A 12,406-nucleotide genomic window follows, 5' to 3' on the forward strand; every position below is an offset into this window, starting at 1 on the left:
TGTCTATCACCTAGTCTAGATCAGCCTACTGTCTATCACCTAGTCTAGATCAGCCTACTGTCTATCACCTAGTCTAGATCAGCCTACTGTCTATCACCTAGTCTAGATCAGCCTACTGTCTATCACCTAGTCTAGATCAGCCTACTGTCTATCACCTAGTCTAGATCAGCCTACTGTCTATCACCTAGTCTAGATCAACCTACTGTCTATCACCTAGTCTAGATCAGCCGTCAGTTTAACACTGTGAGGGCAGCTAATATCTCTCCTCTCTCTCTATCCACTCTTTCTCTCCCCTCTCTTTGTCTTTCTAATTGCCAGTAGTTGTATGTTTCAGAGGGAGGTGATGAGAGGAAGTACACCTTAACTACTTCTTCTCTCAGATTTGACAGAAGAAAGCTTCCGTGCATCAAGAAGAGGTCTTCAGCCCAGAAGACCAAGAGTTCAGGAAGCAGGAGAGATGGACCATCAGGTAGATAGTCATCCTTAGAGTCGGTCAGGACACAGTCGTCCTTAGAGTCGGTCAGGACACAGTCGTCCTTAGTCGGTCAGGACACAGTCGTCCTTAGTCGGTCAGGACACAGTCGTCCTTAGTCGGTCAGGACACAGTCGTCCTTAGTCAGTCAGGACACAGTCATCCTTAGAGTCGGTCAGGACACAGTCATCCTTAGTCGGTCAGGACACAGTCATCCTTAGTCGGTCAGGACACAGTCATCCTTAGTCGGTCAGGACACAGTCATCCTTAGTCGGTCAGGACACAGTCATCCTTAGTCAGGACACAGTCATCCTTAGTCAGTCAGGACACAGTCATCCTTAGTCAGTCAGGACACAGTCATCCTTAGTCAGTCAGGACACAGTCATCCTTAGAGTCGGTCAGGACACAGTCATCCTTAGTCGGTCAGGACACAGTCATCCTTAGTCGGTCAGGACACAGTCATCCTTAGTCGGTCAGGACACAGTCATCCTTAGTCAGTCAGGACACAGTCATCCTTAGTCAGCCAGGACACAGTCATCCTTAGTCAGTCAGGACACAGTCATCCTTAGAGTCGGTCAGGACACAGTCATCCTTAGTCAGTCAGGACACAGTCATCCTTAGTCAGGACACAGTCATTCTTAGTCAGTCAGGACACAGTCATCCTTAGTCAGTCAGGACACAGTCATCCTTAGTCAGTCAGGACACAGTCATCCTTAGTCGGTCAGGACACAGTCATCCTTAGTCGGTCAGGACACAGTCATCCTTAGTCGGTCAGGACACAGTCATCCTTAGAGTCGGTCAGGACACAGTCATCCTTAGAGTCGGTCAGGAGACACAGTATTATTATATCTGTGTTGTCTGGACCTCACAGTATTATTATATCTGTGTTGTCTGGACCTCACAGTATTATTATATCTGTGTTGTCTGGACCTCACAGTATTATTATATCTGTGTTGTCTGGACCTCACAGTATTATTATATCTGTGTTGTCTGGACCTCACAGTATTATTATATCTGTGTTGTCTGGACCTCACAGTATTATTATATCTGTGTTGTCTGGACCTCACAGTATTATTATATCTGTGTTGTCTGGACCTCACAGTATTATTATATCTGTGTTGTCTGGACCTCACAGTATTATTATATCTGTGTTGTCTGGACCTCACAGTATTATTATATCTGTGTTGTCTGGACCTCACAGTATTATTATATCTGTGTTGTCTGGACCTCACAGTATTATTATATCTGTGTTGTCTGGACCTCACAGTATTATATATCTGTGTTGTCTGGACCTCACAGTATTATTATATCTGTGTTGTCTGGACCTCACAGTATTATTATATCTGTGTTGTCTGGACCTCACAGTATTATTATATCTGTGTTGTCTGGACCTCACAGTATTATTATATCTGTGTTGTCTGGACCTCACAGTATTATTATATCTGTGTTGTCTGGACCTCACAGTATTATTATATCTGTGTTGTCTGGACCTCACAGTATTATTATATCTGTGTTGTCTGGACCTCACAGTATTATTATATCTGTGTTGTCTGGACCTCACAGTATTATTATATCTGTGTTGTCTGGACCTCACAGTATTATTATATCTGTGTTGTCTGGACCTCACAGTATTATTATATCTGTGTTGTCTGGACCTCACAGTATTATTATATCTGTGTTGTCTGGACCTCACAGTATTATTATATCTGTGTTGTCTGGACCTCACAGTATTATTATATCTGTGTTGTCTGGACCTCACAGTATTATTATATCTGTGTTGTCTGGACCTCACAGTATTATTATATCTGTGTTGTCTGGACCTCACAGTATTATTATATCTGTGTTGTCTGGACCTCACAGTATTATTATATCTGTGTTGTCTGGACCTCACAGTATTATTATATCTGTGTTGTCTGGACCTCACAGTATTATTATATCTGTGTTGTCTGGACCTCACAGTATTATATATCTGTGTTGTCTGGACCTCACAGTATTATATATCTGTGTTGTCTGGACCTCACAGTATTATTATATCTGTGTTGTCTGGACCTCACAGTATTATTATATCTGTGTTGTCTGGACCTCACAGTATTATTATATCTGTGTTGTCTGGACCTCACAGTATTATTATATCTGTGTTGTCTGGACCTCACAGTATTATTATATCTGTGTTGTCTGGACCTCACAGTATTATTATATCTGTGTTGTCTGGACCTCACAGTATTATTATATCTGTGTTGTCTGGACCTCACAGTATTATTATATCTGTGTTGTCTGGGACCTCACAGTATTATTATATCTGTGTTGTCTGGGACCTCACAGTATTATTATATCTGTGTTGTCTGGACCTCACAGTATTATTATATCTGTGTTGTCTGGACCTCACAGTATTATTATATCTGTGTTGTCTGGACCTCACAGTATTATTATATCTGTGTTGTCTGGACCTCACAGTATTATTATATCTGTGTTGTCTGGACCTCACAGTATTATTATATCTGTGTTGTCTGGACCTCACAGTATTATTATATCTGTGTTGTCTGGACCTCACAGTATTATTATATCTGTGTTGTCTGGACCTCACAGTATTATTATATCTGTGTTGTCTGGACCTCACAGTATTATTATATCTGTGTTGTCTGGACCTCACAGTATTATTATATCTGTGTTGTCTGGACCTCACAGTATTATTATATCTGTGTTGTCTGGACCTCACAGTATTATTATATCTGTGTTGTCTGGACCTCACAGTATTATTATATCTGTGTTGTCTGGACCTCACAGTATTATTATATCTGTGTTGTCTGGACCTCACAGTATTATTATATCTGTGTTGTCTGGACCTCACAGTATTATTATATCTGTGTTGTCTGGACCTCACAGTATTATTATATCTGTGTTGTCTGGACCTCACAGTATTATTATATCTGTGTTGTCTGGACCTCACAGTATTATTATATCTGTGTTGTCTGGACCTCACAGTATTATTATATCTGTCTTGTCTGGACCTCACAGTATTATTATATCTGTCTTGTCTGGACCTCACAGTATTATTATATCTGTCTTGTCTGGACCTCACAGTATTATTATATCTGTCTTGTCTGGACCTCACAGTATTATTATATCTGTGTTGTCTGGACCTCACAGTATTATTATATCTGTGTTGTCTGGACCTCACAGTATTATTATATCTGTGTTGTCTGGACCTCACAGTATTATTATATCTGTGTTGTCTGGACCTCACAGTATTATTATATCTGTGTTGTCTGGACCTCACAGTATTATTATATCTGTGTTGTCTGGACCTCACAGTATTATTATATCTGTGTTGTCTGGACCTCACAGTATTATTATATCTGTGTTGTCTGGACCTCACAGTATTATTATATCTGTGTTGTCTGGACCTCACAGTATTATTATATCTGTGTTGTCTGGACCTCACAGTATTATTATATCTGTGTTGTCTGGACCTCACAGTATTATTATATCTGTGTTGTCTGGACCTCACAGTATTATTATATCTGTGTTGTCTGGACCTCACAGTATTATTATATCTGTGTTGTCTGGACCTCACAGTATTATTATATCTGTGTTGTCTGGACCTCACAGTATTATTATATCTGTGTTGTCTGGACCTCACAGTATTATTATATCTGTGTTGTCTGGACCTCACAGTATTATTATATCTGTGTTGTCTGGACCTCACAGTATTATTATATCTGTGTTGTCTGGACCTCACAGTATTATTATATCTGTGTTGTCTGGACCTCACAGTATTATTATATCTGTGTTGTCTGGACCTCACAGTATTATTATATCTGTGTTGTCTGGACCTCACAGTATTATTATATCTGTGTTGTCTGGACCTCACAGTATTATTATATCTGTGTTGTCTGGACCTCACAGTATTATTATATCTGTGTTGTCTGGACCTCACAGTATTATTATATCTGTGTTGTCTGGACCTCACAGTATTATTATATCTGTGTTGTCTGGACCTCACAGTATTATTATATCTGTGTTGTCTGGACCTCACAGTATTATTATATCTGTGTTGTCTGGACCTCACAGTATTATTATATCTGTGTTGTCTGGACCTCACAGTATTATTATATCTGTGTTGTCTGGACCTCACAGTATTATTATATCTGTGTTGTCTGGACCTCACAGTATTATTATATCTGTGTTGTCTGGACCTCACAGTATTATTATATCTGTGTTGTCTGGACCTCACAGTATTATTATATCTGTGTTGTCTGGACCTCACAGTATTATTATATCTGTGTTGTCTGGACCTCACAGTATTATTATATCTGTGTTGTCTGGACCTCACAGTATTATTATATCTGTGTTGTCTGGACCTCACAGTATTATTATATCTGTGTTGTCTGGACCTCACAGTATTATTATATCTGTGTTGTCTGGACCTCACAGTATTATTATATCTGTGTTGTCTGGACCTCACAGTATTATTATATCTGTGTTGTCTGGACCTCACAGTATTATTATATCTGTGTTGTCTGGACCTCACAGTATTATTATATCTGTGTTGTCTGGACCTCACAGTATTATTATATCTGTGTTGTCTGGACCTCACAGTATTATTATATCTGTGTTGTCTGGACCTCACAGTATTATTATATCTGTGTTGTCTGGACCTCACAGTATTATTATATCTGTGTTGTCTGGACCTCACAGTATTATTATATCTGTGTTGTCTGGACCTCACAGTATTATTATATCTGTGTTGTCTGGACCTCACAGTATTATTATATCTGTGTTGTCTGGACCTCACAGTATTATTATATCTGTGTTGTCTGGACCTCACAGTATTATTATATCTGTGTTGTCTGGACCTCACAGTATTATTATATCTGTGTTGTCTGGACCTGGCCTCACTTTTCCTCTTTGCTTGCTGTCACTCTGTCTGTGTGTCTCTGTCTGTGTGTCTCTGTCTGTGTGTCTCTGTCTGTGTGTCTGTGTGTCTCTCTCTGTGTGTCTCTGTCTGTGTGTCTCTGTCTGTGTGTCATTGTGTGTCTCTCTCTGTGTGTCTCTGTCTGTGTGTCTCTGTCTGTGTGTCTCTGTCTGTGTGTCATTGTGTGTCTCTGTCTGTTTATCATTGTGTGTCTCTGTCTGTGTTTCTCTGTGTGTGTCTCTGTCATTGTGTGTCTGTGTTTCTCTGTCTGTGTGTGTCTGTGTTTCTCTGTCTGTGTGTCTGTGTGTGTTGTGTCTTGCTGTGCTGTGCCATACACCTTGCCACACTCAGAGGCCAGCAGTGCCTACAGAGAGGTTCTGGACATGCAGAAGGAGATGGTTCGGTCTTTAACAGAGCAGAACCAGGCCCTGGGGGCAGACAGGAGGGTGCTGGAGCAGAGGTGTACAGAACAGAGCCTGCAGCTGCAGAGGAGCCACCAGAGGGTCCAGAGTCTGGAGCGGGAACTCAGCAAGGCCCCTGTCCCTACAGCAGGTGGGGTGGATACTGGGGGGTGAGGGGGCAAGAGGGGAGAGGACCTAAGGTGGGGTGGAAGGGGGGACAAGGAGAGAAAAACCCTGGGGCCGTGAGAGACAGGAGGGGAGGAGGTGAGAGACTGGGGCCCGTGAGAGACTGGGGGCCGTGAGAGACAGCAGGGGAGGAGGGGAGAGACTGGGGGCCGTGAGAGACGGGGTAGGGAAGGGGAGAGACTGGGGACCAACAACCCGGCTATGGAAGCCAGCTCTCAAGATTTCTCAGTTTGTTATCAACTGGATCTCTGGATGTACCTGGATAAGAGGTGTTCTGCATTGTACTTCCTGTGTGGACCAGACACTGACTGTAGCTCCCCCTGTAGGTGAACAGGCAGAGCTGCTGAGTCTGAGGCAGCAAGCCCAGGAGGTGGTAGACGAGAACGACAGCCTGAAGATGACCGTCCATCGCCTCAACGTGGAGCTCAGCCGCTACCAGACACGCTTCAGACCCCTGGGCAAAGAAGAGGTAACTATAACTACCCTAACTATAACTACGCTAACTATACCTACCCTAACTATAACTATAACTATCCTAACTATACCTACCCTAACTATAACTACCCTAACTATAACTATAACTACCCTAACTATAACTATACCTACCCTAACTATACCTACTCTAATTATAACTACCCTAACTATAACTATAACTACCCTAACTATAACTATAACTACCCTAACTATAACTATAACTACCCTAACTATAACTATACCTACCCTAACTATAACTATACCTACCCTAACTATAACTATAACTACCCTAACTATACCTCCCCTAACTATAACTATAACTACCCTAACTATACCTACCCTAACTATAACTATAACTATACTGTACCTACCCTAACTATAACTACCCTAACTATAACTATAACTACCCTAACTATAACTATACCTACCCTAACTATACCTACTCTAATTATAACTACCCTAACTATAACTATAACTACCCTAACTATAACTATAACTACCCTAACTATAACTATAACTACCCTAACTATAACTATACCTACCCTAACTATAACTATACCTACCCTAACTATAACTATAACTACCCTAACTATACCTACCCTAACTATAACTATAACTACCCTAACTATACCTACCCTAACTATACCTACTCTAATTATAACTACCCTAACTATAACTATAACTACCCTAACTATAACTATAACTACCCTAACTATAACTATACCTACCCTAACTATAACTATACCTACCCTAACTATAACTATACCTACCCTAACTATAACTATAACTACCCTAACCTTACCTACCCTAACTATAACTATAACTACCCTAACTATAACTACCAGACAGCCCTGGGCAAAGAAGAGGTAACTATAACTACCCTAACTATGTGGTTCTGGATGTATTGATGTACTGTAGTGTTGTGGTTCTGGATGTATAGATGTACTGTAGTTACTGTAGTGTTGTGGTTCTGGATGTATAGATGTACTGTAGTTACTGTAGTGTTGTGGTTCTGGATGTATAGATGTACTGTAGTTACTGTAGTGTTGTGGTTCTGGATGTATAGATGTACTGTAGTTACTGTAGTGTTGTGGTTCTGGATGTATAGATTTACTGTAGTTACTGTAGTAATGTGGTTCTGGATGTATTGATGTACTGTAGTGTTGTGGTTCTGGATGTATAGATGTACTGTAGTTACTGTAGTAATGTGGTTCTGGATGTATAGATGTACTGTAGTTACTGTAGTGTTGTGGTTCTGGATGTATAGATGTACTGTAGTAATGTGGTTCTGGATGTATAGATGTACTGTAGTTACTGTAGTAATGTGGTTCTGGATGTATTGATGTACCCTAGTTACTGTAGTGTTGTGGTTCTGGATGTATAGATGTACCCTAGTTACTGTAGTAATGTGGTTCTGGATGTATAGATGTACCCTAGTTACTGTAGTAATGTGGTTCTGGATGTATAGATGTACCCTAGTTACTGTAGTAATGTGGTTCTGGATGTATAGATGTACCCTAGTTACTGTAGTAATGTGGTTCTGGATGTATAGATGTACCCTAGTTACTGTAGTGTTGTGGTTCTGGATGTATAGATGTACTGTAGTTACTGTAGTAATGTGGTTCTGGATGTATTGATGTAATGTAGTTACTGTAGTGTTGTGGTTCTGGATGTATAGATGTACTGTAGTTACTGTAGTAATGTGGTTCTGGATGTATTGATGTACCCTAGTTACTGTAGTGTTGTGGTTCTGGATGTATAGATGCACTGTAGTAATGTGGTTCTGGATGTATAGATGTTCTGTAGTAATGTGGTTCTGGATGTATAGATGTTCTATAGTAATGTGGTTCTGGATGTATTGATGTACTGTAGTTACTGTAGTGTTGTGGTTCTGGATGTATAGATGTACCCTAGTTACTGTAGTGTTGTGGTTCTGGATGTATAGATGTACCCTAGTTACTGTAGTGTTGTGGTTCTGGATGTATAGATGTACCCTAGTTACTGTAGTGTTGTGGTTCTGGATGTATAGATGTACTGTAGTTACTGTAGTAATGTGGTTCTGGATGTATTGATGTAATGTAGTAATGTGGTTCTGGATGTATTGATGTACTGTAGTTACTGTAGTAATGTGGTTCTGGATGTATTGATGTACTGTAGTAATGTGGTTCTGGATGTATTGATGTACTGTAGTTACTGTAGTGTTGTGGTTCTGGATGTATAGATGTACTGTAGTAATGTGGTTCTAGATTTATTGATGTTCTGTAGTAATGTGGTTCTGGAAGTATAGATGTACTGTAGTTACTGTAGTAATGTGGTTCTGGATGTATTGATGTACTGTAGTTACTGTAGTAATGTGGTTCTGGATGTATAGATGTACTGTAGTTACTGTAGTAATGTGGTTCTGGATGTATAGATGTACTGTAGTTACTGTAGTGTTGTGGTTCTGGATGTATTGATGTACTGTAGTAATGTGGTTCTGGATGTATTGATGTACTGTAGTTACTGTAGTGTTGTGGTTCTAGATGTATAGATGTTCTGTAGTAATGTGGTTCTGGATGTATTGATGTACTGTAGTTACTGTAGTAATGTGGTTCTGGATGTATTGATGTACTGTAGTAATGTGGTTCTGGATGTATTGATGTACTGTAGTTACTGTAGTAATGTGGTTCTGGATTTATAGATGTAATGTAGTAATGTGGTTCTGGATGTATTGATGCACTGTAGTAATGTGGTTCTGGATGTATAGATGTTCTGTAGTAATGTGGTTCTGGATGTATTGATGTACTGTAGTTACTGTAGTGTTGTGGTTCTGGATGTATAGATGTACCCTAGTTACTGTAGTGTTGTGGTTCTGGATGTATAGATGTACCCTAGTTACTGTAGTGTTGTGGTTCTGGATGTATAGATGTACTGTAGTTACTGTAGTAATGTGGTTCTGGATGTATTGATGTACTGTAGTAATGTGGTTCTGGATGTATTGATGTACTGTAGTTACTGTAGTGTTGTGGTTCTGGATGTATAGATGTACCCTAGTTACTGTAGTGTTGTGGTTCTGGATGTATAGATGTACTGTAGTTACTGTAGTAATGTGGTTCTGGATGTATTGATGTAATGTAGTAATGTGGTTCTGGATGTATTGATGTACTGTAGTTACTGTAGTAATGTGGTTCTGGATGTATTGATGTACTGTAGTAATGTGGTTCTGTATGTATTGATGTACTGTAGTTACTGTAGTGTTGTGGTTCTGGATGTATAGATGTACTGTAGTAATGTGGTTCTAGATTTATTGATGTTCTGTAGTAATGTGGTTCTGGAAGTATAGATGTACTGTAGTTACTGTAGTAATGTGGTTCTGGATGTATTGATGTACTGTAGTTACTGTAGTAATGTGGTTCTGGATGTATAGATGTACTGTAGTTACTGTAGTAATGTGGTTCTGGATGTATAGATGTACTGTAGTTACTGTAGTGTTGTGGTTCTGGATGTATTGATGTACTGTAGTAATGTGGTTCTGGATGTATTGATGTACTGTAGTTACTGTAGTGTTGTGGTTCTGGATGTATAGATGTTCTGTAGTAATGTGGTTCTGGATGTATTGATGTACTGTAGTTACTGTAGTAATGTGGTTCTGGATGTATTGATGTACTGTAGTAATGTGGTTCTGGATGTATTGATGTACTGTAGTTACTGTAGTAATGTGGTTCTGGATTTATAGATGTACTGTAGTTACTGTAGTAATGTGGTTCTGGATGTATAGATGTACTGTAGTAATGTTTTCTCTCCATGTCTTTCAGAGCTCCAGGACCCATGGCCTGCCACTTAAAGGATCTGCTCCTCCCTGGCTGGTCAGTCACTCAGACATTCTCATGGATTCCTCCTCTAGAAACAGTGGCATTGTCTTCTGCTATGTATACCAGTGAATTATGAGCCCTATCCTTAGCTACCCTCAGCGATCCTTAGCTATCCCTGGCAATCCTTAGCTACCCTTAGCGATCCTTAGCTGTCCCTGGCGATCCTTAGCTAACCTCAGCGATCCTTAGCTATCCCTGGCGATCCTTAGCTACCCTCAGCGATCCTTAGCTGTCCCTGGCGATCCTTAGCTATCCCTGGCGATCCTTAGCTTTCCCTGGCGATCCTTAGCTTTCCCTGGCGATCCTTAGCTATCCCTGGCGATCCTTAGCTATCCCTGGCGATCCTTAGCTATCCCTGGCGATCCTTAGCTATCCCTGGCGATCCTTAGCTATCCCTGGCGATCCTTAGCTATCCCTGGCGATCCTTAGCTATCCCCGGCGATCCTTAGCTATCCCCGGCGATCCTTAGCTATCCCTGGCAATCCTTAGCTATCCCCGGCGATCCTTAGCTATCCCCGGCGATCCTTAGCTATCCCCGGCGATCCTTAGCTATCCCCGGCGATCCTTAGCTATCCCCGGCGATCCTTAGCTATCCCTGGCGATCCTTAGCGATCCTTAGGGCTCAGACACACCAATAGCGTTTGCTGGCCGAAAGTACTTAGCACCTCTGAACGTAATTTGCGAACCGATTGCTATCCTTAGCAATCCTTAAAGCCCAGTTCAGAGACAACAGACGACATGAGACGAGAATAGATAAAACTAGCTAGTTTTAGAATGTTGTGTTGTACGACAGCTGACGAAAGACGGGGCATTCGGATCAAGGAGACGAGACGTGCAGTTGAGACCATTTCCGCGATGACGTAATCCTCGTTACGTCGCCGTGATGAAACAAAGTTGCTACTTGTTATAGTTACTGTAACTAACGAGTATCATGAAATACGTGTCACAGTGTAGACTTTATGACTCGTCAGATGAATATCAGCAAGCTAGGCTAGCTATCTGCAGCAGAATAGGTAGGTCGATGTCTGTTTGGTTAGCTAGCTAGCTGCTTGGCTGTGTGCAGAACATTAGTTCACTGGCTTCTGATTGTCTAAATGGATCCGTCTCGTCTCAAGACTTTAGCTGAAGGTATGTGACCTGTTGAATGTCGGAAACTCTAGCCGACGACATGAGACGTTTTAAAACCGGACCGTTCAGATCAAGCAAACTTTGTTCTGGAACTCCTTCAGACCGTCGTGTTGTCTCGTCTTGCGTATCTGAACTGGGCTTTAAGTTTAGCGGTTGATTTTTGGATTCCTTTCTCTGCATGTTGAACGAGTGGATTACTCAAAATCGATGGCGCCAACTGTCGTGGAAATTTCCTTAATTACCAAATGATGAGAGAGCAAATCACACACGAGTCAGAGTTATGCTTAATCTTCACCTTTAATAATAATTAAGCTTTTGCAATAGCATTTTGACTTTCAACAGTTCATTATCTCTAAATGAAAAGTTGAGAGTCCAAACATAATGGCAAATGGGTTCCTTTATAGCAAAGATCCACCCCCTCTCAAGAAGACATGACAAAACACAGGTCTTAGGAACTTACACAAAGAAAAAACCTTACTTCAGAGAGAATATCCCCTAGTCAGACAGAGTGGGCTATAAATTATCGTTCAGTTTGGTCTCCTAAACAAAGCTCTTATCTCCTCCTTGGTACAAAATGGTACCAAGACATTACCCCCACCCTATGATATATATCAAATTGTCATTTAGATAGAACCAATTCTAAATACGACCAATCAGAGGACAAACTCACGGAGAGGAGAGTGACCCTATAGGTCAACAAAGAGGGAGCATAGAATGATTCCAGACACTGTCACCCTCCTTTCCTCGATGAGAAAATTAGGGAGTCACTGGCACACAGAAAATATATGTTTACACATGATGACCCCTTGACCTCTCCCCTCTATGCGGCCCATGCAACTTAGTCCTGACATTGGCCACCACTATAGTACAACAAAATACATTCTTATGAGAAATAACTCTTAAGCATATCATGGAAATAAAACATCTTATCTATGTTACCCAACTAATTCTGATCATTCCCTAACACAACTAAACAGAC

The 12,406-nt window shown here is 40.8% G+C and overlaps 1 protein-coding gene across 1 annotated transcript in view; it reads left to right on the plus strand.

Annotated features, from left to right (window-relative positions):
* The window catches only part of cep89 (centrosomal protein 89), a 327,319-nt gene that overhangs the window by 27,321 nt on the left and 287,592 nt on the right, over positions 1-12,406 (plus strand). Inside the window, exons 8-11 of the mRNA XM_090221660.1 lie at positions 381-469; positions 5,741-5,939; positions 6,301-6,443; positions 10,243-10,293. Coding sequence (XP_090077786.1) covers positions 381-469; positions 5,741-5,939; positions 6,301-6,443; positions 10,243-10,293 — 482 coding nt within the window. The remainder of the gene's footprint in view (positions 1-380; positions 470-5,740; positions 5,940-6,300; positions 6,444-10,242; positions 10,294-12,406) is intronic.

The sequence above is a fragment of the Oncorhynchus mykiss genome, chromosome 26 (assembly GCF_057628025.1).
Source record: "Oncorhynchus mykiss isolate SJ-2025 chromosome 26, ASM5762802v1, whole genome shotgun sequence".
Taxonomy (NCBI): domain Eukaryota; kingdom Metazoa; phylum Chordata; class Actinopteri; order Salmoniformes; family Salmonidae; genus Oncorhynchus; species Oncorhynchus mykiss.